The following is a 27,607-nucleotide window of genomic DNA, read 5'->3' as shown; positions in this document are numbered from 1 at the left end:
AAAAGTCAAGAGATTTCACAGAAACTACAGTATGTCATTAATTTACTTTTCAAGCAGTAAAGTGTTCACAACAAAGATAAGCATTGTGCTTTCTCAAATATTTACAACCTAAATAAATAAATAAGGATTCCCCCTCTTTATATACAATGTATAAAACAGAATACAATATAATACATAAATGAACATATTCTGGCTGGATTTTACCTAAAACAGAAAAAACTAAAAAATTAAATTGAAAATCAACTGCACTAAAAATAAAACAAAAACAGCAACTGAAGAAAAGAAATCTTGCTAAATAGAAGAGAAATATAACTATTGACTAAACTTTCTCTCTCAACACAAGAAAATAAATCTTGAAGAGTTACCTCCATTTTCAGTCAATCAATGTAGTTATTTTCCTCCAACACAGATGAACTTTCATGATCAAACATTTTAAAGACATTTTTCTGTAATTAGAAAAAGGCATGTAAATAGACAAGTTGATGAATTATTTTGTTACGTTCGTCGTTTGGAATGATTAAATTTTCATAAATCTATTACTATCTAATTCTCGAATCAAAAGCAGGAAATTGACGAGACTACTTTTCATGATTTCTCAGGAAATTATCATATCACATCAAAGTTTCTTTGCTTGTTTAATGTTACAATCAAAGTTAATATTAATTGGAAGTTGTCTGCAAAAGGAATGGTCACCTCTTCAGTGAATATAAAATGGATGGCAAGACTCCAGCTACCAACATAAACTGCTTTGTATTGCTAATTTTACTGGCCAACAAAGCTGTCCCTGAATGATGTGTGCACTAAACTTCATTACAATAATCTTATAAAGCGAGTTCTGGGTCCCGTAACACAAAGGTTAGCGATTGATCGTACGCTTGATTTTCACGATTGACTGTACATTGTAGTAAATGCCCGGGGAGGGGGGGGGCACTTCCATTCACGAGTGGATACCATGCACGACCATGTCTCAAAAAGCACCCTAATCACGTAATTTCCATATTCTGAAAAATACACCCCTTAACAAGTACTGCCGTGTGAAACCCTACCCTTAACAAGTATTGGAAACAAAACAATACTCTTGGCAAATATTACCTGTACAGGAATGTTTTATTGTTACGGGTCCTTTGGTCTTCGGCTTTACCTTATTTGGTTTAGTACGACCTCACGTCCTACACCTCGCGCAAATTGGACTCTAAACACGAAGTGTTGGGGCAAAAAGGACATCCTTTATAAAACATTTTAACTTTGTTTTATCATCCCCGCCAATTCGACCCTAAGCACGTAATCCTCCTAGCGAAATAGATACCCTTTTTTCATTATTTTTGTGTTTTTGACACCCTTATCACGTTACGTACGTAACGTGCCCTATCGTGAAAAAGACATCCTTTTTACGTGTTTTTTTGGTCGCGCATGGTATCCACTAGTTAATGTAAGTGCCCCCCCCCCCCGGAGTAAATGGAATCAATCGTAGAAGAATGTTCCACAATCATTGCTTAGCTTTGTGTTACAGGCCCCAGGTATAGAAATCTAGTTTGATAGGAAATGACTGGAAGGAGTCAATTGTTTATCATACCCCATTAAGCTTATTTAGAACAACAAAGGTTGATTAAACTAATTCAGGACTGCTTGAAATATTCATTTCATTAACGCATGCTTTTCTTGGTGTAGCGAGCAGTCAAGAGAGGGATTTTTCTGCACATCATCGATTGTCCAGCTCATTTTCTACAAAGCAGATGCAGAGTTTGGGAACTAAGTAGAAAACATGTAACAACAATATAGGCTATAGAAAAGCATGCCATCAAATGACTAGGGATTAATTGCTCATAGAACTAGTATTTCACTTTGATATCATGTTTTTTTTTTTAGAACTCGATTTGTTCACTCAGCAATACACACGTGCAATATTTTCATTTTGTAATTTAGGTGTAAGATTGACACAATCCAAGTTATCTGAAGGTCTGGTTGAAGTTGGCCCAGTTGCGGGCAGCAAGGAAAACCTGTTGGGTCTGCCCTTGTTGGTTCTGGACCTGGATCTCGACCTGTCCTGGTTGGACCTGGACTCCTTGGTGTGGGTTCCCTTGTGATTCAGTCTGGATGATAGATGATGCAACAGGAACACTGTTCTGGGCAACAGACTGGAGCTGAAGAAGCTGGGTGGGTGCTTGGAACTGTGTTGGAGACTGCCGAAGGTGGCTGACATCGATCGTCGGAGGGCCCGCTTCGACTTGCGTCACCTCGACTGCATTAGGCTGGCTGGCCGAAACGGTCGTTGCGACTTGACCGACTGGCTGGCTGATGCCCAGTGCAGCTTGGCTAACAGCCATTGCAGCCTGGGTGACAGTTAATTGAGGCAACTGGTTCTGGACAACGGTTGCTTGGTTTGCTTGAAGGGAAACCGGAACAGTGATAGTTTGTGGCTGACCAGATATCTGGAATGTTGATTGGCCTAGGAGTCCGGTCTGTGCATGCATGATCCTCTGGGCCAGGTTCTGGTAATCTGCATTGGGCTGCTGACGGAATTCATTGATGGTCTGTGAAAGTTCTGACATGGCCTGGGTTAGCAGGTCGGTGGCTTGGACAGACTCCGTCTGGACAACAGGCACCTGACTTGTTTCAATATACCGGATGGTAGGTTGGGTGTCAGAGTTACGTTCAGCACTGGTTGACGCGTTGTCATTCTGATTTTGAGCAACAACCACTTGTAATGTTGGCTGGCCTCCAAGGACCTGCCCACCAAGGTGTTGCAAGATAGGTTGTAGGGTTGTGCTTCCATCGGGGTTGACGGTCGCTATTTGGATATTCTGGATGTCATTCGCTGTAAGCTGTGACTGATTTTGAGAGATGACCTCCTGGACAGCTTGCTGAATGTTCTCTGGTACTTGTGCCACCAACGTGATGGACCCAGACTGTTGACCTTCATTTTGGACTGCAGTCTGCTCCTGGACTACAGTCAACTGTTGAGGATTATTCATCATGGCTGCGGCCTGAACAGGTTCCATATGCTTCTTGCGGACATGGTCCATCATCTTAGCCTTGGTACTATACTGCCGAGGACAATGGGCACACGCAAAGTAATGCGTTGTTGTCGTTCCTGCAGGTGCTGTGTGTGGGTCACCGAATGGGCTGTTGGGGTCACCCTTGGTTTTGCGAAGACTGGGTGGAACAGAAGCCCCAGGGTGGTTTTTCATAATATGTATCTTCCTCTTGCTACTGCTCTTGTAGACTTTCTCACAGTATGCACAGAAGTAGTTACGGTTCGGCTTGACAATCGGTAGGTTAAGTTCTGGAACAGTGTCAGGCGCAACCTCTGGATGGCGCTTAGCTAGATGATTAACAAGCATCCCTCTACGCTTGAACCCCAAGGTGCACAGACGACACTTGAAAGTAAAAGCTGTCATTTCAGATGGAGGAATCTTTGGCTTGAAGGGTTCCTTCTTGGGTTTCCCAGCTAGCAACTTATTCCTTAGTTCCCGTTCAGGATTGTGCATTCTGGACATATGCTCTTTCAGTTTGTCTTTTCGCTTGAACTGCTTGCCACAATTGGCACAGAGGAAATCTTTCTGATCCGAGTGACGAAGCATGTGAAGTTTTAGCTTGTCTGGACGAGGGAATATTTTGTCACAATGCAAGCAAGGGAACTCCTTCAAAGAATGGAAACCCCTTATATGTTTCCTCACCTGGTTGTATTCAGTGAAGCGCTTGCCACAGTGAGGACATGTATAGTATCCATTAAAGGCATGGGTTTGGACATGAAGCTTCAGGTGCTCATTGCGATCAAATGTTTCATCGCAGAAAGGACATGTGTAGTACTTTGTCCCACTGTGGGTTTTCAAATGGACCGCCAATGCTGAATTGTTCAAGAAACACTTGTTACAGAAATCACACTGAACAGTTTTTTTCCGCTCCCTTGAATGGAGGTCCATGTGTCGGTCATAACGTAGCTTGATACGGAACACCTTGAAGCACTCTCGACATCTGTATGTTGGACGAGTCTTGGAACGTAATACAAACTCCCCAGTGGAACCCTGTCGGCGGCCATGATCAGTGGCATGTAATGCTAATTCCTTCTGGGATGGAAAAACCTCTGTGCAAGTGGGGCAGACAAAACCACCTTTAGTGTCTACGCTGCTCTGTTCTTCTTCCTCGTTCTCTGCAGTCTGTCCTGCAGCAACGGATGATGCGTCTCCTTCACCATCAACAAGCCTCTGACCCTCCTGGCTAGCATCAACTCCTTCTCCACCATCAACGAATCCATCAGTTCCATTTTCTTCTTTGATTTCCTTTATCTTCATATCCATTTCATCTTCTTCATCTTCATCTTCTTCGTCGTCCTCATCCTCTTCTTCTTCCACTTCTCCGTCTTCCATCTCATCCTCCATATCCTCCTCACCATCATCTCTCATTCCTTCAGGATTCTCACCAAAGTGAAGGCTGACATGAATCTTCAACAGTCGTTCACTCTCAAACTCCAAGTCACAGTGTTCACAAGAAAATGTAAGGGTCCCATCGCTGGGTTGGTCCGACTTCCGTCGCCTCACTGGCGGCAGTGGCCCCGAGAACTCGCCTCTCTCTTTATGCCGGCGCATGTGACGCGTACGGTTGTATATGTGGGCAAACGTCTTATTGCATACATCACATGTGAAGTTCTTTTCACCGGAATGCTTCACCAGGTGGCGCTGTAGACTGTAAAATCTTGGAAACTTCTTATCGCAGAAATCACAGTTGTACTCATCCTTGGTCTCTGTCTTTATGTGTTCCAGCTTTGCTTGCGCAAGTTTGCGCTGCCGTTGCTTGTAGCCTTCGGGATACTTCCTTGGCCTTCCTCTCTTGCCTCTTCCTCGACTCTTGACGAGCGGTGCATCGTGGGTGGACAGGTGTTTCTGGAGGAGTTCCGAGGTTCTGAATTTACGTGTGCACTCAAAGCATGGCCATGTGTTCTCCTTTTCTTGCATTTCTGTCAATGATAAAGAGAAATACAGAAAAACATTACTAGTCATAACCTCAATGATCTAAAGGAAGAATGAAATCAATGCTGATGCTCAGATAAATCTACAATCTCAAGGCCTCCGTAACACAAAGCTCAGTGCTTGATCAAGAGGGATGGTTTTATTTTATTTATTAGGGATGGATTATTTTGCTATAACAAATGCTTTCCATAGACTCCAGCCCGCATATATGCGGGCACAGTCTCGACCGGGTTTAAAGTCAAGATGGCCCAGAATCTTTACGGTTATTCAAGAGTCATACCTGCAGCTTCCTCTGCTGTGATTTCCAGGATGTTTTCCCCGATGGTCTCTGCATAGGCCTTGGCATACCAGACCCGTAGCTCAGTCCGGGGTGCGATGTTCTTGATGGTGGCAAAGTAGATCTCGGTCCCATTCAACTGGAAAGCTATCAGGTTCTGCTCGGAGTAGCAAGACGCCGGCCGGATGAAACTCATCCAATTAGATTCGTACTCGTCGGCACAGTCTATGTACATGTCCTGCCCATTTCGCTTCACCTACAAAGTATTAATAAATAAATGACAAGTAATAAGACATAAAGAAGTGTCATGGAAGAGGGAAAGAAATATGATGAATTTCAGGATTCAATGATTATGTACAGCAAAATTAACTCACAGTCATAACTTCATGATAGACCAGGGAAAAATTAACTCGGGGCTCTGCAATTTTTCCCCGAAAATGCTCAATAGAGCCAAAGAAAATTAAGAGAGAGCCATGACAAATCCCCATTCACTGCAATGTTGAATGATCTCCAATACTGCAGTCAGTCATCTAGGTTTGAATGTGGTTTAGTCATACCTACCAACCTCTGGGAATGAAAAATTGTATTCTGTGATTGAAAAAAAATGTATTTCCCCCAAAAAAGTGTATTTCATAATAAAATGCTTGGCGCACTCGCTCATCTCGGCGCTTAAGCTGCATGCAAGCTAAAATGTTCACTGCTCTTGCAGATGAAAAAAACACACTGAAACATGTGTATATCTCACCCTGGATTTAACAAAATGATTGAAAAAAAAGTTACAGGAAATTACAGTGATCTAATAATCATAGTTGTGGAAGTTTTATGAAATAGAGACATATAGAGATGATTTTTCTCAATAAATTACAATTTAATTTTTTTTTTTTTTTTAAGAAAAAACGTACTGCCGTATTTTGGCTGCAAAAACGTACTAAATATGCCAAAAACTTATTGGTTGGCAGGTCTGTTTAGTCCAAAACTTCGGGTGGCAGGATTCCCCTTGCACGTACAGAAATCACCCTCACCCCTTTCCTCCACTCTATTCGCTGCATCTTCCTCCCTCCACCCAACCCTCCAACTCTCCTCCACCACTTGCTCTCCTTCCACGTCTTTTTTCTGTCATCACCTTCACCCTCTGACCAGCCATCTCAAAAGGGCCATAAATATGATGCAACGTTCAATGATTATACAGTAAAGTCAACTCACAGTAAAATAATTTACAAAAATCTCTTTGCTTATTTTTCTAATTGATTTGTTTTACCAGTCGAAGGTGTTGAACACTCATAGTGCATTAAATTTCAGAAAATTGTCTGTTATTCATACAGCGAACAACAAAGAAAACCTCACACAGAAACAAGAAGCGGATCTCTATTTAACTAAAGCATGGCCTAATGTGTATTGTAAGCATCATGCCTTCTATGTCATGTGATCTTATATTCCATGTCATGTGATCTTACTTTCCATGTCATGTGATCTTACTTTCCATATCATGTGATCTTACCTTCCACGTCATGTGATCCTGAGGAACCTCAGCTCTGGTAACGATTCTTCCTTCTAGGGGTCCAAACTGAGTTCTCTTTGAAATGGTTCTCTTGGCAAACACACCTGCACAAAAATTAAATAAAAATATACGAGTTTTTTACTTGAGATATTAAATATCATCTATTTATATAGCGCAGCTACTATAATTGCATATACTCTACGTGCTTGATACTGCCGGGTACCCATTCCCCTCACCTGGGTCTAGTGCGGCACAATGTGGGTAAATTTCTTGCTGAAGGAAAACAGGCCATGGCTGGGATTCAAAACCACATCCCTCTGATTGAAAGACAAGAGTCCTAACCACTAGTCCATGACACCCCCACACTATATACACTGTATGAGTAATTTGTGCATTCCGCTATTCTGCCAGCAGGCTATATTACCCTGCAAACATCACAAATATTTGACGCCTTTGCAACTGAGATTTTCTTTTTTTCAGATGTGTATTAATCAGATAGATTATTCCCCCCTCAACCGGCCCCAAACCTTTGCATCAATTTTTAAATTTCCGGTGGGTGTTGCATAAAGCTGTTCGTAAAGTTACAAACGACTTTACGCATGACTGGAACATGTTCTTAGGTCATAACTCATTTACATAGGGATATCACATAGCACAAGAAAGGATAACCAGTTGTGCATGAAGTCATTTGTATCTTACGAACAGCTTTATGAAACACCCATCTGGAGTGGCTTGGATTATGAGGGCAAGCCACAACGCCCAGTTGCGGACGTTTCTGGCAGTTTTCTTTTTTTTTCAAAGCAGACTGTGAGAACAAGAATTTACACAAACCATGCTAATTCAGAAATTGTCATCATTAATGAATTTGTACAGATAATTCAACATATTGGCACAAGAAAGCAAAGTGCAGCATGAAAAATCAATCGTCTTTTATGAAAATCAATTGCAAGAGTAATTAGGAGAACCAGCTAGATGAATCGCATGATCAACAGAGGATGCAATGACGGTGTAATGTAGCTAAGTGAGCATCTTGCGGGTATTCCATGAAAGGACTTGTCAGGTGTTTTATCTGACAAGTACTGTTTAGGAATGTTAAAGGATTGCTGGGGAAGTTTTATGAAAACTCCATTATTTATTGTTTGAAATAGACATGAAATGAAGTACTCTGAAAAATTTGCTTTGCCCAATTGATCGTGGGCCCAGTTGCCGCTGTGCAGCGCCAGATCGACTATGCTCTATCCCTTTAATCCTTGAACGCCAACGTCTTTTGGTCTGACGCAGCCGGGGTTTGAACCCCTGACCTCCCGGTTGTGAGAAGGACACTCTACCAACTGAGCCAACACACCGGTCATTATAATGTAAATACTTGTAAATGGCTTTCACCTGGTAAATAAGTTCGTATTGTCGGATTAAATCAGGGGAACTGAGGGCTTTATTTTCATTTCATTGTGACTGTGCCATGGACCAGTGATGGCCTGGTCGTAGAGTCGCTGACCAGCAATTGGTAGATAAGAGGTTCAAATCCTGCTGGTTCCTAGATTTTTTCCTGACAAATTAAACAGATCGATCAATGCGATCTTGTTCACTGGGTGAAAGCCATAAATATTTACAATATAAAGTACCGTTTTATCCGACAGTTCCTATGGTAACAGTGTCTGTCAGACATTAACTTTTGAAAACGCTTTGTGTTTGCTGGGGTACATACAGTCAGATAAACATGAGAGGCAATCGCTTACCGATCTGATCATTTTCAACCTTGAAGATTTGCAACATGGGAGGGAGACTAGCCCTAGCCCTTGAGATGATGGGTTTATCCGCAATGGTCTGAATGGCTCCTTGACGCAAGAACTCCTCCTCATCAACGGGGTCTCTATCTTCAAGCGCTGCATTGGAAACATAAAAAAAGGGGCAAGGTTAGAGGTACACAACTGGAATCCATCTGTTTGGAGGAGTTTTTTAACTTTTTTTTACGAATATTTGTTTAGTTTCTTCTGCTACACAGATGGCCAGCCATCTCGGACAGTGTGAGGAACCTATGCCCCTTTGTCTCAATGTTTTATTCCCCACAAAAAGGGGGTTTTGATTTGTAAGGATTCTCATATTGGTATAAAACTGCAGAGAGGTGGTAATGATTCTGGGTCCCATAACACAAAGTTTAGAGATTGATCGAACGTTTGATTTTCACGATTGATTGTACATTGTAGTCAATGGAAACAATCAGAAAAAAAATGTTCTATGATCATTGCTAAGTTTTGTGTTACGGGCCCCTGGTCATTTCCCCCCAAGCAAATCATTGATAGACCTATACTTTGATGAAAAGGTAAATGTCAAGAATAAACTTTTTGGGCAGAGTGCAAGAATAAGAGTCAATGGAGGAGGTGTAATGAAACAAAATGTAGCCCAGTGGAACGAACGACGACACAGAGACTAACACTGTTGGGTCTAGAGGTACATGATTCAGAATGCTTAAAAACCAGTTTCAAAATCACTCTTTAGGTTTGGATAACATCATCATAATTGTCAAAACTCTTTCACGAATGCCATCAAAATGTTCCCAGAACGTTATTTTGAGATGTTTTGAAAACACCTGTGCAATGTTCAAAACACGTTTTTAGTTTTGATAAACCACCCTCATTTCAAAACCATGACAGGTCAATAGAACTTGTTGATAGTACCGGTCACTGGCAAATTTACCTGTTGGTGTTAGATCACATAAATAGCAGGTCACGTCTTGAATTTCAAATAATCATTTCATTAGGATCCACATCATGATTTTATAATACGCAGCACTTATAAACTTTGTAATAAAGCCGTATGTCTATATCATTATTATTTTCATTATCATTATTTTTATTATCATCATCATTATTTACGAAGCATTTACAGTGCCATCGACTTGACGACATGGCGAGATATGAGGTGGCCGAGGCCCGGCGAAAGTCCAAATATCTCGCCAAGTTGACATATAACTTTTTATTAGTCAACTTGTCAAAATAAAATATCTTGCCATGTTGACATATAACTACCTATAAGTCAACTTGGCGAGATAACATATCTCGCCATGTCGACATATAACTTATTACAAGTCGACTTGTCGAGATACCGTATCCCGCCATGTCGACATAATAAGGTTATTCTATCGACATGGCAAGATAAAGTATCTCGACAAGTTTTCAAGTCGATGGCACTTTAAAGGCTCCGCAATTATTCATAAAAGAAATACCTCCTGGTTGTTCCTCATCTTCTTCGGTATCAAGGAGAAGTTGGTGGACTGCTTTAGAAGCCTTCCTCTCAGGCCTGTTCCTGGGTACGTTTGGGACCAGGTTCAACCCAGATGGGCCGGCAATGTCCTCTGGTCTAACATTTTCAATCATGTTCACAAGCCCTGAATTCACTTGCCCTAAAACAGAAAGCAAAAATTAAATGGGTAAGGGGTGGGGAGATATAGCATGGCCCCCTGTACATGTATAGGCTTAGCAGAAGGAAACTCTGTATAAAGACTGCTTCATAATTGTTAGTATCAATAAAATGTTAGTTAACTGTCACTGTTGTAGTAGATTACGCTTAATACGTTTTGTTTCGTTGCTTCCACTTTTTATATTCACTTTTCAGAAAAGTCGTCATACAGAGATATTATCAAAATAATCAGGAAATGTTCCCTTTAATCCAAAACCCAAAGCTCAGCAATGATCACATTGAACATAATGGCCCGTATTCTGAACTTGGGTTTGAATTAAACCCTGGTTTAACTATGGAGAGCCAATTGGGCACAAATCCCTAACAGTACACATCCAATTTATTAACTCATATGTCACCCAAATTGTTCAAAATTGTCTGGGAATGATAAATTAAGTATATTGAGTATTTTTCTTTGTTATGAAAGCAAAATATTAAATATAAGAATATACAATAAAAATAGACACAGAATTTTTGGCTCCCCATAAATTTAGCACAGAGTTAGACCACGGTCTAAGTTAAACCTGACTTCACAATACGGCCCAATGTGAAAATCAACTGTGAGAATCATTTGAATGATTAACCATACAGTCAATGGCTTAAATTTGTGCTGAATAATATATTTGAATTGCATGAGATGTTTCCTACCATTCTGCATGATCTGTGCTACCGACGCTGGGTTGAGCGTAACACTGATTTGAGTGGTGGGAAGGTCTATCAGCTGACTGGGTTCCGTGCTTTGTGATTGGTCAGCTGTTGAAGCAGTATCCATGGTGATGATATGGGAGGAGTTTGTTGATAAGCTTGAGTCTGGTAGGATGGTGATGGCTATCGGGATAGCCTCATTGTCTGGAAGGATGGAATATTCTGTGGTTATAAATCCTACTCATCACTGACAACTACATGTACACTACTCCATTTGAAAAGAAAGTGATTACAAAGACATTCATGGATGATGAATAATGAATCTGGTAGAAATCATACTCTATCTGTTTGGGGGGGGGCAATCAAGGAAACTTAATTCTGATTCCTTCAAAATGTGCAATCATTATAAATGCAATCATATCCTTAATAGAACACTTATTTTTCAAATCTAAAAATGTATTCAATATACATTCAGGATAATCATTTTACCTGATGTATATTGTTCTCTTTTTATATAGGAGAAGCTATTGCCTTGATACAGGCCGCTTCACCGAGCTCCTGGACTGGATGTTCGTGTTCATTGTCTCCTGCAGGAGCATGCCTGGAGCCCATCCCTACCCACTCTCACCAGGCTATAATTAGGTTTATAACCTTACCTGATGGGTCCTGCTGTTCTCTTCTAGTAGCAGCGGCTGCTTCGTTACATATCGCTTCACCGAGCCCCTAGACTGTGGATTCTGGTTCATTCGTCTCCTGCAGGAGCATTCCTGGAGCCCATCCCTATCCCACCCTCACTAGGCTATTAGGTTTATAATCTTACCTGATGGGTCCTGCTGTTCTCTCCTAGTAGCAGCGGCTGCTTCGTTACATATCGCTTCACCGAGCCCCTGGACTGTGGATTCTGGTTCATTCGTCTCCTGCAGGAGCATGCCTGGAGCCCATCCCTATCCCACCCTCACCAGGCTATAATTAGGTTTATAACCTTACCTGATGGGTCCTGCTGTTCTCTCCTAGTAGCAGCGGCTGCTTCGTTACATATTGCTTCACCGAGCCCCTGGACTGTTGATTCTGGTTCATTGTCTCCTGCAGGAGCATGCCTGGAGCCTATCCCGCTCACACCTTCACCAGATGGATGCTTCAGGGGAGAAAACATCGAAATCAAAAAGTAATATTTTGAAGAGGTGAGGTTTCAACATACTGAAATGTGTTATAATATGTTGTGCCATTTCACTGCATTACATGCAAAGGTAGTGCCTAGTGGGTGTGTATTCTGATGGAGAAAGGGCAACGCTAAGGTGGACAAGAAGAGCCCAAAGTTGGTTGATCTAGTAAATGTGTAAGGTACCCAACTTGCAATGCATCTATGCCTATGGCCTAAATTCTACTTTCTTTTTTTTTTACTTCTAAAAAGTTGGGGCACATGCCTTCTAGCCACATGAAGCGCTACCCCTGTGGAAGCCAAAACTATTTGATATTTGAAAATAATTCTATTTCACTCTTGAATACAGACAGCTGTTTAAAAAAAAGTGGTATATATGGTCATTTTTTGCTGAAATAAAATAGGTATTCTGCCTATTCACAATCTGAGCTCTTTTTCACAAATAAAGCTTGAGACTTTGATCAAGGGTAATCTTCCTTATCACTACAAAATAAGAAATTTGCAGTCAATTTGAAGTCAATTCTAGGTATGAAAATCAATCATATATATTGCAATTAATTGCTGTAAAGCTACTTGCAATATTTATAAATCAAAGAACAAGTCCACCCCTACAAAAAGTTAATTTCAATAAAAAGAGAAAAATCCAAGTAGCATAACACTGAAAATTTCATCAAAATTGGATGTAAAATTAGAATGTTATGGCATTTTGAAGTTTCGCTTAATTTCACAAAACAGTTATATATCCACATACTGGTCGGTATGAAAATGAGGGAACTGATGATGTCATCCACTCACTATTTCTTCATATGAAATATTGTATTGTCCAAAGTTTTATATCTTCCTTAAATGTGGAATTACCATTGTTTTAACATTTTATGGTTCAGAATGGTTGGAATGCTCCCCAGGGGATGGAGAAGGTGCGTGCATACATTGTATGCCGGCATGCAAGGATCCGATGACCGGGGTAATAATATATCTGTAAAGCGCTTAGAGACGTCGTTCCGATGTGTTAAGTGCTGTATAAATGCGGAATATTATTATTATTATTATAAATTATAAAGTCTTACATGTATTTCTAATGCATTGTCTGAGCTGGATACACCATCATGTTGCATGGGGCTCATAACAGGATGATGTTGCTGAAGTTGCACATGCTGCTGCTGGTTGTTGTCGGCGTGCGGCGGCCACACCAACTCTCGGCCATCAGCCTCCATGCTATGCGAAGACGAGACCGGGTGTAGAATGTTGTCTGGTAAATTACGGAGGAAGGCTACAATATTTGTCTGATTTCAAATCTGTGGACATGAGAAAATAAAGAGATAAAAGACAGGTTCAAGCATGGTTGTTGAACAGGAGCATTTCTAAGATCAGGGCTCCATAACACAAAGATTAGCAATCAATCGCTAAATGAACTGACAAATCTACACGCGCTTTAGGTTTGAAATACTGGCCAGCGACCAATCAGTGCGGTTCTTCAATATTTGCAAATCATCGCAAACCTTTGTGTTATGGAGCCCGGATTACGTTTTAAAGGGAAGAAGGCTGCAAATAATAAAATTTATGGTAAACAGGTTAAACGTAAAATCTGACAAAACACTGAAAATCATATTTGTTCACAATTAAGAATGAAAAAATATATTGAAAACTGATTTACCCCAGGCCCCCGGTAATGCATTTTATTTCTCCATCTTTTGTTAGGGATCTAGGCTACATAATGCAAACATAGAAATATTTAAAAAATGAGATGTATGATTCAATGTAATAACATAAGAAAAATGAAAGTAGTGACATGACATCATCAGCCTGGCACGTAATGAATATTCATTAAGATATTCATACTGTTTTCACAAAATATTGCTCGACTTTGATAAAAATTTAATAACTTTGTTCAATATAACTCAGATGTCAATGAAATTTCAAGCGTTTTGCAAATTTTATTTTAGTTATCATTTTTTAATCTGCTTTCTTACAGAAGTACACGCGCCCCTACATGCATCTAAGTATTTAAAACGCATCAAAATAACTTGCCATAACATTGGCTTTGAAAGGGAACTACACATTTTCAGATGGCTGGCACCTCAGTTTTATGCATAATAATATATGGAATAATCACACCAGATGATGCACCCAAATGCGCAGAACGTGCTGCACCCAAAAAAACCTAACAAACAAACAAAAATGCAAGGCTAAAAGGTTGTAATTTAGAATTTAGATATTGACATGACTTGCACACACGATCATCATTATGGAACCCACATTATAACAATGTATAAATAGTTATTAATTGTCGCATCATTTTTAGTAGTAGTAGTAGTAGTAGTACTACATGTAGTTATTGTTATTTTATATCATTGTTAATATTATTTCATATCAGACTAGTAGAAGTAGTAGTTGTATTGTCAATTTTAATCACACAATCATTCATTTACTTTAGTTATTTCATATTTTCATATAATAAATCTTCAACGTTTTATATAATGAATCATGACTTTTTCCTGTTTATTATTTTTCAGCTGAAGTCTGAAACTAAAATTATTTAAGATTATTTTATTTTTAACATTTAATAACCTTAGAAAAACAGTCAAATGAAATAAACTCAATTCTCAACTCAACTCCTCACTGTGTAAAAAAGGAAAAATCAAGAATAAACAAAACATAAATTAAATCATCATATTGAGTTTTGGAACAAGGGATAGGATCAAGTTCAAGTTCATTTATTTCTTTCCACAACCAAAATACAATGCATACCGGTACATGTACATGTACGATATCAATAAGGTTAAAAGAAAACACACAACAGGAATAAAAGCTTATGGACAATGAGCTAAAAAGATATCGAAAATATGGGAAAGAGGTGGTCTGTATAGAAGCAACGCTTGTTAAGCACAGATCACCTTTGATCTGCAATTTATCCCCAAAAAATCAGGACAAGAAAGTTTTGACACCCCTATCATTGTAAATGGACATTATCCGGACCCGGGGTCGGTCCATTTTCCCCAGGTTGGTCCAACACAGAGAGGTTGCATTGCAACTTCGCGGGGCGATAGCACACCCGGGCCCCCGTACATGTACCTTACGTGGCCTCTGCGCAGCAAGCCCACGGCCGCAAACTGAACCAGGAGGCGGGTCAATTCGAGGGACATATGGAAAATATTTTCATGAAATATAACTCAACGGCATACAGCCCTCTTGGTCGCATGACTCATCTTGATTAAATTAAACAGAATATAAAATAATTTAGGGTAATGACAGTGAGGAAAAATGTTTCCTTTTTAGTTAAAAAAATATTTATCGGCATTTCCCCCCTCGCCATCTTCATCAATCATGATCTTGTCATCAACAGTCAGTACGGTACAGACTCCCCCATTTTAATTGCGGAGCGGTCAATTAATGCGTCAAGAAGTGGAAAATAAAAACACAATTTGAGGGCAAGCAAGACCAAAATCATTCACAAAAGTAAAACTGTTTTTGGAATCAGTAATTATAAATCGCATATTTATTGATATCATGTTCAATAACAGATATTTAACACGTTATATTTGGCGTCAATCGTGTACATTGCATTGCGAAGATTGGGTCGTGGAAATAATTTTGGGTGGGTCGTGACGTATTTTATCGAGCGTTATGTATGCGAAATTTTCACGGAATATTTTGAGCTATATAAAAATATAAGTGAGATGACATCACGTGTACAACATTAATATGAGAAAACGAACCAAAAATCTTTATATTCGGCACCTGAGACCTTAATAGTTGACTTTCTAGGTAGATTTTTGCTTACCCTTTTCCTTCGGCGTCACAGCTTGTTTGCACCCGGGTCCGGTATTTTCAGGGCCAAATGAAAGCTGCAATCTCATTGGATAGCTTTCTTGTCAAGCAGAGTTATAGATTTGACTTTTCTGTTCCATACTGAGATTTTACATAAGAGAATAAACTTAATTTATTCATTTATTTCAATTTTATTATATTCATTTCCAGTTAGCATCAGAATTCTATTAAAATTTATCCTAAATTAAGAACATTAGCTTGAAATAGCGACGGTGTCAATAACCAAGTTCAGCCAATGAAATCGCACGGTTAAACTTGGTAAAATCGGTTGGGTCCCTCCAAATTTTAATGAATATTAATGATATGCAAATGAGGTAAATGACGACACGTCGTTTACTCCTTCATAAAAATGGGTTTTTCTTCAATTAATAATGGACTCTCCCATAAAGTTTGGACCACTTGCAGAGGGGAAAAATACTGAATTCTTTCTTATACCAAAGACAAATAATTACCACAATTAACCCCACCAGAGGTCTTTTCACAAAGAACATAATAAGTTAGATCTAGTCCTAATTTCATGTAAAACTTGGACGTATTTATTGCGGCGAGTATTAAAGCTGCATGGGACAAAGTCACAGTGGAACCCATTCGCCATTTTCAATTATACCTTTATTATTGCGCCCTGTATGGTTTTCACTTCTTAAAAAAAACACTTATGTATCTTCTTTATTTGGGGGGGGGGTCATTCCAATAATTGTTGTCAACCGTATTTTACAATAATGGTATGCCTATGGCGTGTCTCTATGACATTTTACAATTTTGCTTAAATAATTTCACAAAACAGTTAATTATGCGCGGCACATCCTGCGGTATATGCAAATGATGTATTTTCTAATATATGAAATATTATATTATCCTGATTATCTAGTAAAACAACAATTACTTCCCTCCTGAACATGTGGAATAGCATTGTTTAATACTATGATTTAGTCAAGTTGGTCCCGAAAACTAGTAAAAATTGTATATTTAAACAATAAAAAAACCCATTAGCAATTAGTGAGTGAAGGACATCATCGACTATCTCATTGCATGTCATCGATTTGTGCAATTTGTGAAAAATAAGCAAAACTTTAAAATATCATAACTCACATTTTTTTTGACATCTGATTTTGATGAAGTTTTCAGCGTTATGCTAGTTTGATTTTTCAGGCTCTATTAATTCGTTCAAAATTTTCTGGCTGGGCTGGACTTGCATGACCTTGTCTAACTCGACTTCATTTATTACAAAAAATGAACATTGCATTAATACTGCCTTGGAACAACAAAAATGAAATTGCCCATAGTCTCATAGAACACATTAAATTCTTGCGATAGCAATAAAAATAGGTGGTGACGATAAAAAATAATTAGAAGCAGGAAATTTAAGATGATCGAAAGCACATAGGAACCACAGAGATGAAGTGCTGGAAGAAGCAAAGAAAATAACACTAAGAAAAAAGAATAAAGGAACAAGAAAGAAGATGAAGAACTAGGGAGGAGCAGTAGGCATGGTAGGAGAAGGGAGGAGGAAAATTAGAATAAGATGAGAAAATGAGAAGCCAGGAGGAGAAAAAGAAGAAGCCAGAAGAAGGAAGAAAAAAAGAAGATAAAAAGAAGACGAAGAAGGCGGAGAAGAGGAATTAGGAGTAGGAAAAGAGAAGAAAAAGAAAAGTAAAAAAAAGCTGACAAAATAATTTGAAGACCCCCCCAAAAAAAAATAATAATTAATAATAAAAACAATAACAAAAAAATGATTAAAAGGCAAAAAAGCCTTTAATCGAACAAGATTGACAGTACATTTAAGAAGGAAGATACTATTGTTTTCTATATCAAACTGATCGACAGAAAATCAGAAATTCCTAGAATGGAACAGAACTTCAACTTCCTGGTAGTCTTGCAATCCTGCGTTCCCTAATTAAAATTCAGCCCAAGAAAGATTTGGTTTGAATAATTGAAATAAACTAAACAAACTGCAAGCCCAAAATTTCATTATGTAAAAAAAGAAATTGATGACACTTCATAGTTAATTTGCTTAATTTCACAAATCTGTACACAGACCTACACTTGTTTAATGTTACTCTTTGTTTATTCAAATCAATTTTTGTTGGAGTGGACTAGACCTTAAACCAGAACTGACAAGACATACATTTCTAGGGACGATTTCAAATGCATTTTGTATTAAAAGTATAACTTTATTCACAAGATGAATCAATCAAAATACAATTTCATTCACTTCACAACAAAATAGAATTCAGACTTTATCCCAATTAAGGTAATCATGAAGTAATTTCTGATGAGAGAAACATTGACCCCTGCATTGATTTTTTTTTAGATATACAATAAACAAATGTGTAGAGATCAAAATTGATAAATCACACACAAAATATTCTCTGACAGCACCCATAAAATTAATGGTAAAATGGATTATTATAAACATAAAATATATCTTTCACCATGCTGAAATCAATAAAATACCAGGATGTCTTCTAGTCGCACGGTATCACATTTCCATCACCAGCATGCATAAAATCCTTATGAAATTATAATAGGCGATATCATGAAACATTGATACATATATTCGAACAGGAGAGAAATACTGGCTTTACTATACATTGTGCAAATATACATTGTGCATACTATCCTTGCAATAAGTACAAGTGGAACGAACACAGCTGGGTGAGTGTTCATGTATGAAACCTAGATCTAGCCCATATACAACTATATATTGGATGAATTGTGATACCTGAAGTTTGTTTGACATGCCATGAATGTTTTAATCTCAGCAGTATACACCATACAAAGTATGGTGTTAATAATACCACAAACCAGTGTAAATATGAGACAACCACATCCTAAGGTGTATCGACATGTTAACAACATTGAGTTATAAGTTCATAACACCAACAAATTTAAAAATAAAAAAATAAAATAAATAACACCACCAATGGGTGTTAAACACCATGAATATCCCACTTGTGTAATATGCTTATTGGGGTCCTCTGTAAACACTTGTGTACTATATATACACCACTGTTTTTGCAATGAAAGTGGATTAATGCTGAGGGGCCATTATATTGAAGCATAACGAATAATGAAATAATAATAATTAAAAAAGGAAACAGCAGTTTCAAATAAAAAACACCTATCAAAGCACACTGTGTGATGGGATTAACAACAAAAAATAAGAAAGGATCAAGGTAAACTATATTCTAATGCTGTTTCTGTGTTGAAAATATATTAGGGGTCCTTCTTACAAAGAGTTACGATTGATCTGACCAATCGCAACTATGGAAAGCCAGCAAAATCAACATAAAATGCATGTTTGTTCAAAAAAAATCTAGATATGAAGTACATCCATAAATTAATTGATTTCTTGACAATGTGGTGCGATCTCCTTTGTTTACAAAGGACATTTTGCAAATTTCCTGTAGAAAAAATGATGACATTGATGGATTTCCATAGAGTAATGATTGATTGGATCAACCATAACTCATTAAAGACAGGCACCAGGTCTCCCCCCCCCCAAAGAAATTTTCTTGTACATTAACCATCAGAGAAACGGAAACTCATGCTTCAATGTACTTGTAGATTAACAGTGAATAATCACACAATTTCAAATCATTCAAATACGACGCATACATGTACATTTTGAAAGACATGTAATTCAAGTGAGGGTATCCAGTAATCTTCGCATCAGTTGTTCAAAGGATGATTTCAATAATACAATTAAATAGCACTGGTCTTTGCAGTATAAGCTACTACATGTATAATGACTTTTTTTATCATACATGTTTCCTATTCGGCAGAGAAATAACAAATGAAAAAGTATGTACATCAGTAAATTGCCAGTTATCTTGACAACTCAATCAACATCTATAAATACAACATACCCAAAAATTTGATTTTCTGAATGAAGCATTATGCTTGAATTAGACATAATCCAATTTCTTTACATGCACAATGACAGACATTTTAACTAACATAAAATGCAATCATTTGTGTGAAAGTAATTACTTTAAGTAAACCAAAAAAAAAACACAAGGAGTAGTTTTGAAATAGATTAGGAACTTGCCATTTTTTTAGATAACTAGATCATTATTGAATTAAGTTTGTATTACAAAGAAATAATGGACAGCTCTTAGAAATTGTTGATGTAATTCATTATGATTAAGTTGCACTTTTAACCACACTTCCTGAAAGGATAATAAAAATATCTAGAGAGAATATGATATAGCTTTTTTTTGTTGGGAGAAAATGTCATGCACACCATAATCAAATTAGTAATGAAGTAGGTCCATTTGGAATTCCCTCAGATATTGGTAAATGTTAACTAAATTCATCTTTTACAAAATCATAGCTTTTTGATTGTAGCTCAATATTTGGCTAACATTTACCTCCCTTTTTTTCTCTCCTTCCACTTTGGAGAACAAATGTGCACTAGGCATCAATTCCTTGTTATTTACAAATGAAATCTCAGCTATCAACTCTTTTGATTACATTTTTAAAACAATCAATGGTACACATACATGAAAGAAACAATTGATTCAAAGGCATTATTTCATTTATACAATAAAATCACTCAACAACATAGAATTTTCAAAATGAAAGATATTGGAATAACGATAACAAGGTCACTTATATAATCAATATGATCAACTTTTGGTCAATTTGTAATTGACATTATTGCATTTTGGGAACATAAAGTGACATCCCGAAAATCAAACACATGAAAAATGTTATCTATACCATGAATACCAGTTTACAGCATATATATTCTCAAAATTCCATAATACATGAATTCAAGTACAATTTCAGTATATTTCATACGATACTACATCAAATTCACAATAACTTCATATACCTTCCTGTTTAGAAAAAAAAGCTGTTAACTAATTGAGCACAGCAATGAATGAAAATTATAAAAACATTATCTTTATCACTATTGATATTACAATGTATCATTAATTGTTTATATCATTATACAAGTGAATCGGACTAATTAGACTCATTTGGGACCACAGAAATTCCCACAGCTTTGACTGTTGACAAGGTGCTGTGAACGGTTTATTTCCAATTCGTCCACTCACCGCATGGTCTACTTTCATTTAGTCCAATGCCAGTTGGTGCAATGGCCAATTAGTCCACCATTGGTATAATTGGACTAAGAGTTATATATTATGCAAAATTAATGAAAGTGAAATGAATATTAGACCAACCGGTTATCAGATGAAATGGTCATAAACGAAATGGAAATTAGACGAAGTGATGATTGGACCAAATGGTTAATGGACCAAATGAATATTAGATGAAATATTGGACAAAATGGCATTAAGCTAAATTAGACCATGTGGTGAGTGGATGAGTTGGCTCCCTGTTCTCATCATCATCATCAATCAAATGAGTGAGAGTACATGTACAAGTGACATAATTCCATTCTCTCATCCCCCCCCACAACCTCATGACGGAACAAATGCTGCTTAACTCAAAAAGACAAATGAAAATTAAAAATATTTTCAAACCCAGGTTTCAAATTTGTACTACTTTTGAATTCAGAACAAATGTAATGATTCACATGTAATAATGACTTTGCTCCCCATGATACATACATGTAAAAAGAAGAAAACGAAGACAATTACATGTATCCTATACACAATGAATTTCCAGATTGACATTACAAACAAAACACATTTTGCACGTTAGGCAAAGCACTTTTTTTTCCAAATATGAAATTCCATAAAGCAATCCTTCATAAAAGTGACCCACAGAGTATATAATTACAAAAAATACTTTGTCCTACCTGAAAACTACAGAATGCCTTAGAATCAGAAATGCAATATAACATCAAGTTCCCCTTAATATGTTTACTCATTTGACATTGCATGTATACACGTAGTACTAGTACATCGAGTCAATTGAAGCAGGCGAGTATATTGAATTTTCAAATTTTCTGATAATCTATATGTACAGTACAGTAATCACCAAAATATAGAATATTTGCAATGACCACAGTTCTAAGACTCTTGGATTGGCAGCTTTGAATAGTAAATTGCCATTTCGTCTACTGCCAACTCATCCACTGATCATTTTAGTCTAATACCATTCCGTCTATCAATAGTTCGTCTAACAACAATTTGGTCTGTAAACCATTTGATCCAATCATCACTTCATCTAATCCAGTTTGTCTACATGTATGCATGACTATTTCGTCAATTCGTCTCACAAGAAGTTGGTCTAATATCCATTTATTATTAACAAATAGTCCAATTAGACCAATTGTATATGGACAAAATGGCTATTGGACCAACTGGTAAATAGACAAAATGGTGAATGGACAAAATGGCAATTAGACCATGTGGATAGTGGACGAACTGATAGTAGACCAAATGATAGCAGACAAGTCGGTAATTGTATGAATTGGTATAAGACTAATTCTTAAAAAAACCCTTGAACTGTCAAAAGGTTTGCAATGTACATGTATAAGGAAATTGCTAGAATAAAAACACATAGTATAGACTTTTTGAAAGGGAGAATCTTGAAGAAAGTACTGTCCTAAGTAGGAAAATATGAATCACTATACGTAAATATAAATGGCGTAAATTGCCACAATACGGGTAGTACTGTACAATCTTTACAATACAAAAATAGAATTTGACGATGCATTGATTACTCCTATCAATTCTGTATATTTGATAGTTCTTATACATTGTCTTTTGGTAGATTTTTCTGAATTATCTATATAATCTGAAATATGCTATTCAATAAATTGAAAAAGGCTGTAACACCTATTATTAAAGGTAAAAGATTTTTGAAGTATACCTGTAATAGTAATAGCTAGTATAAATGTATAGGCCTATAATACACAGGAAGCACATGGAATACATTAGTTTGTTATATGATGTAACATTGAATTTGGTATGGAAAATGGAATAGGAAAAATATAATTTAGATATAACTTGTAACAGCGCTTCAAAATAGAATAAAATATAGAGTTCAGAGTTTTGACAACAGCATAAATGAGCAGCCTTTTATGTTTCCTTATTGATCAATGTCATAGACTATTGAAGAGAAGCAACCGACTTAAATGACAAGCTCTTCTCATATAAAAGAAAAGAGGAATCGGACATTTACAATAATGTTTTTGGACAAGTAGCCCTATGCAATAAAAAAAGTTCATGAAAATTCACCATCAAAATAATCAACTGGTCAATGCATAACTGGCATAACTTAATACCAGTCTTGATAAGCAATGTTGTAAAGTGCTTTCAATCTATTTTATATTACAAAAAAAAACATATCCTCTTCAAAATCAAGACTCCAATTTAGGTAAATCCTAAAGAAATCCCACTTTGTTTCCTCCCCTCCATCCCCCTTCCATACTGCATCAAATTCTACACAGAAAAAACCAAAAGACCTTCTGGTAAAACTTCCCTGCAGCAAAGGCACTAAAAGAGAAAGACATAACTTTCCATACCTTACCCACTACCAAACAATGGTGATATCAATTAAACACTTTGCCTTTGGAACCAAAAAGTGTATAACCTTTTCATTTTCTTTTCCCTTGGATTTGTTAAAAGAATAAAGGTGATATGAAGTCTTGAAGAGTTTCCACCAGCAATAATTTTTGCCCACTGAAAAATTATCAGGAACATGCAGCATCCTTCGGGTGGTGATTCAGATGTTATAAGGGAAATGATTGATATCAAAGAATACAGCATTAAAAGCACAGTAAGTATGTTGACCGTTCGAAAATAAGTGGACAAGGAATATTTAAGCTATTGCTGTTTGAAAACCCAGACCGTAAAGATCATACAAATTTCAAATTGGCAATTCGGTAGGTAGGGCATGATAGGTAGTAGCAAATAATTACTCTCTAATTTGATAAGGTGTGTGGTAACAGAAAGATTGATAGATCACTCATAACAGTGCAGATCTATCAATTTAGTTGAAGGCATAGAGAGGTCTTGAGGTGCCATGTCCTCAACAGCCTCTGGAGTTGCACCCCTGTAACTCTGATGAGGAATCTCTTGTGCTGCTTCAAAATTGTTAGGGATTCTTTCCGATGGTAACTGCCCAGGACTTGCTTCTGTTACTGCAGAGTCTTTGGGCAGAGTGGGTAGAGCTACACGAACTAGTGACATAGCTGTCCGAGGAGAAGACTGGTGGTTAGGAGGTGACTGAGGTACAAGTGGCTTCTCAGGGGACGGATTCTCTAGTTTGATAGGTTGTTTGTCCAGGGGGATGCAGGCAGATCCTGCCTTGTGCCTCTTGAGATGGTGACTCTGTTTGAATGCCTTCCCACATGCATCACACTTGTGTGGCCTCAATCCCAGGTGCCATCGCTCGTGCTTCTGGCGACCATTCTTAGAGGACAAGAGCTTGGGGCAGTACTGGCACTTGTAGCGGATCCCTTCTTGGGTCATGATGATCTCTTCTTGCCTGATTGGCCTGCTTGGGGTTACCATGACAATGTCGTGTTTTGACTTTAGGTGGGCTTTTAAGTGATGGGGTTGGATGAATTTCTTGGAGCAGATGGAGCAGGAGTGAGGACGCTCACCTGTATGGATTCGCATGTGAATGCTCAAGTTCTGCCTTGTCTTGTAATACTGACCACAGATATGACATTGAACCTGGAAAGGCATTTCAGGATCATCATAACCATAATCTATATTGTTAGGATTGGTAAGGTTCAAGGGGAGGACATTACTACTTCCAGCTTCAAAGTCTTGGCATTGCTGGTAATTCCCAGTGGGTCCACAATGTTGGTAAGACGCATGCCCATTCTCATCAACAATCTCTCCTTCTTCGATGTCAGAAAACACTTCTTCCTTGATGGATAGACCCGGAAAATCCTGTTCATCGTTTTCTAGGGCATATCTTCCAACTCTTTCTGGTTCTTCTTTTTCTTCTTCTGTAATGTTTCCAATCTCCTCCAAACACTCACCAAGTGCAGGAGAGTGAACGACATTGTCATTTTCGTCATTTTTGCTGGCATCGTCTGCCAGTTTTTTGGCCTTTTCTTTGGCTTTCAACTGTTCCGTGCTAATAAGCCCTACAGCACTTGGAACATCCATAATCTGGAGTGCTTCATTTTCTGAGGACACCGTAGGTTCTTCACTGGGGGCCAGAGCCTTCTTCTTGCGATGATTTTCTGCCAAAACCTGCATCATATGCCAAGAGGTTAGAGGACCAATCCTATCATTGCTGTTAACATCATCGACTTTCTTATCTTTGCTCTCCATCAACTTCATCTGCACTACCCTACACTTTGATGACATCTGATGCTTCTTGAGATGCTGCAATTGCTTGAATGTATTCCCGCAGTTGTTGCACTTGTGGGGTCTCAATCCAAGATGCCATCTCTCATGTTTGCGCCTTCCAGACCTTGACATCAGTACTTTGCTGCAGTAATGACACTTATATCTCATTCCTTCCTCTGTCATTACCACTATCTCTTTCTTCCTGGTTGCTTTCTGGATTGGATGATACACTCCGTGTCGGGAGAGCATATGAGCCTTCCTGTGATGGGACTGCCGAAAAGTCAAGCTGCACATACTGCAAGAGTATGGTCTCTCCCCTGTATGGATACGACTGTGAATCATGAGGTTTCGACTGCTCTTGCAGGATTTCCCACATTCTTGGCAAATAAAAGACTTGGTTTCTCCTAGTTCTGGATCTAAGCTTGGTAGTCTTGTCAGGTCTAATGGTCTATCTTCAGTAACGTTTTCTAACACAGCTTGATCAAGGCACTTGGTAGTCACAGGATTGTGCGAAATGGATGATGAAAGACTTGAAGTAGGGATTGCAGCAAGCTCTTGAAGTGGAGCCTGACTTGCAGGTGTAGGGCTTATCTGGGAGTGATCATTGGAGATTCTCTGAGAAACAGATTCTTTGATAACATTACCTGTTACCTCTCCTTCTTCAGTCTCGTCATAGAAAACCTTATGTTTATTATGATCAGAAGTTTGAGAATGATTAGTAGTAGCGTTTGTGAGTCGTGGAAGTACAACTTTAGTCTTTGCTCTGTTAGCCTGGCATCGTTTTGTCTTCATATGGGCTTGGAGCTGCCAACGCTGGCGAAATGCAGCCCCACAAAATTCACAAGAATGGGGTCTAATGCCAAAATGCCACATTTGATGTCTCCGTCTGTTACTCTTGCAGGAAAATAATTTGGGGCATAAGGAACACTTCCATCTCGGTCCAGTGTCTGTGAATATAACGCCAGCAGCTTCTTGTCCTTGTAAGGTCTCCTGGGAGTGTTGGCTGTGATAGGCCTCCATGTGTGTTTTCAGAGCAGCACCTGTTGGGAAGAGCTGGCGACAATAGAAACAATCAAACTTCTGGAGCTCACGGTGAGAGAGCATGTGGTCATTGAGGTAAAGATCATTCCGGAAGAGTTTTTTACAATACGGGCACCTGACACTGTCATTTGGAAGCTTGACTTCACTTTTCACTGCATGGAGTTTCTTAGACTGATCTAAGCCGGGTTCATGGTTGAAATGTTGACCAAGCTGTTCCCCTCCAGGGTTTGACGACTCCCTTGAAGCACTTTGATGACCGTCATGATGTTCCTTGGCAATAACACTGGGAAAATTATTCTTACATTTAGTACTCTGAATACCTGCACATGCATGTTGCTTCTTGGCCAACTCATTAAAGAATACCCTCCCACAAAGGTTACAACATGGATCTTTTTCTCTAACTACAAGTTGAAACTCACGCTTGCTGCAAGAACAGACTGTGTCAGACCCGCATTCTTTACAAGAGGTTTCTGATGAATCTCTGCTGCTTGGTACACTGCAGTCATGGCCGAAAAGGCAATCTATGCTATCAACACAGACCTTGCAATCAGCGCAGCTGTATGTTCCATGAGTGACATTCTGGGTGATATTCAGATACTTCGGAAGTCTTGCTTGATGACTCAGTCGATTGTTGCTACTTGTTGATTTCTCTGGGATTGGAGTGTGATCATTTAGACCGTTGGAATTACTTTGAGGTATTTTCAACCCTGTTTGAAAACTGTGCCTTTCTGTTCCTCGCTGTGACAACGTCCTGATGACTGCTTTGGTTGTGGCTAAACTAACTCCTCCAGGTAAGCCCTGTTGAACCAGGATACTACCTTGGCTCTCATGTCCTTGTAGAGGCAGAAGGTCACTGCTACAAAGGGTCCCCTTTCCGGAGGGATACTCTTTCTTCTTGAGGATCTTCTTTTTAGGATTTTTCACATCCGCTTTCTTCATAGGTACCATCCTCTCTTGACACTTAGCTTTGATGAGGCTCTCATCCTTCGGATGTGCCAATCTTTCATGGTTCTCTAAGGCGGCAAGGCGCTTGAAGCACTTGCCACAAGTGCTGCAGACATTTGATCTTCCCGTTGGCAATGACATCTTTCCAGATCATCACAAATTTAACAAAAAATAGCAAACTCAATATAGTACTCAGCATTCGAGGTTTAAAAAATATAAATATATGTAGCAATGACTGAACATCTTTGTTAAGCTTACCGGTAACTCAAAAACTTGCAAGTACTGATACAGATTAATTAGTTATACTTAAATAGTAACAAAATCATTTCAAATAGCATAATATAAACTTTCTTAAATGGCACAGATATTGATATTTTTTCCTGCAAAATCCTGATGAAGGTTTTCACTTGTAATAGACCTCTGCAACCAAGACACCATTACAGGAAGTAAGAAGAGGAACACAGAATTTCAAGGTGACTGTTTTTTTTCTCTTTTCTTTCAGGATGAAGGCACTTATTTTCGAAGGCATACCCAATCCTGCCATGGATTTTCTAG

At 38.3% G+C, this 27,607-nt stretch overlaps 2 protein-coding genes across 4 annotated transcripts; both read right to left on the bottom strand.

Annotated features, from left to right (window-relative positions):
• Positions 1-1,433: 1,433 nt before the first annotated feature.
• LOC121419966 (PR domain zinc finger protein 10-like) lies at positions 1,434-15,888 on the bottom strand. 3 transcript variants are annotated; one of them, XM_041614472.1, is made up of 9 exons: positions 15,784-15,888; positions 13,070-13,297; positions 11,831-11,978; positions 10,847-11,047; positions 9,966-10,142; positions 8,479-8,625; positions 6,743-6,846; positions 5,248-5,500; positions 1,434-4,954 (listed from the first exon to the last, which is right to left on the bottom strand). In XM_041614472.1, the coding sequence occupies exons 2-9, from the start codon at positions 13,214-13,216 to the stop codon at positions 1,947-1,949; spliced, it is 4,185 nt and encodes a 1,394-aa protein (XP_041470406.1). In that variant the 5' UTR covers positions 13,217-13,297; positions 15,784-15,888; the 3' UTR covers positions 1,434-1,946. The 3 variants fall into 3 exon arrangements, with proteins under 3 accessions (XP_041470406.1, XP_041470407.1, XP_041470408.1); XM_041614473.1 differs by lacking the exons at positions 11,831-11,978; positions 13,070-13,297; positions 15,784-15,888 and adding an exon at positions 11,664-11,802; XM_041614474.1 differs by lacking the exons at positions 11,831-11,978; positions 13,070-13,297; positions 15,784-15,888 and adding an exon at positions 11,500-11,608.
• A 6,236-nt stretch (positions 15,889-22,124) lies between these two features.
• On the bottom strand, positions 22,125-27,205 carry LOC121419965 (zinc finger protein 726-like). Its single transcript, XM_041614471.1, has one exon. The coding sequence runs from the start codon at positions 27,191-27,193 to the stop codon at positions 23,720-23,722; it is 3,474 nt and encodes a 1,157-aa protein (XP_041470405.1). The 5' UTR covers positions 27,194-27,205; the 3' UTR covers positions 22,125-23,719.
• Between the last annotated feature and the right edge of the window lie 402 nt (positions 27,206-27,607).

Source organism: Lytechinus variegatus, chromosome 8 (assembly GCF_018143015.1).
Source record: "Lytechinus variegatus isolate NC3 chromosome 8, Lvar_3.0, whole genome shotgun sequence".
Classification (NCBI taxonomy): Eukaryota; Metazoa; Echinodermata; class Echinoidea; order Temnopleuroida; family Toxopneustidae; genus Lytechinus; species Lytechinus variegatus.
The sequence above is the reverse complement of the archived record's forward strand: the minus strand, read 5'-3'. Positions and strand labels throughout refer to the sequence as shown.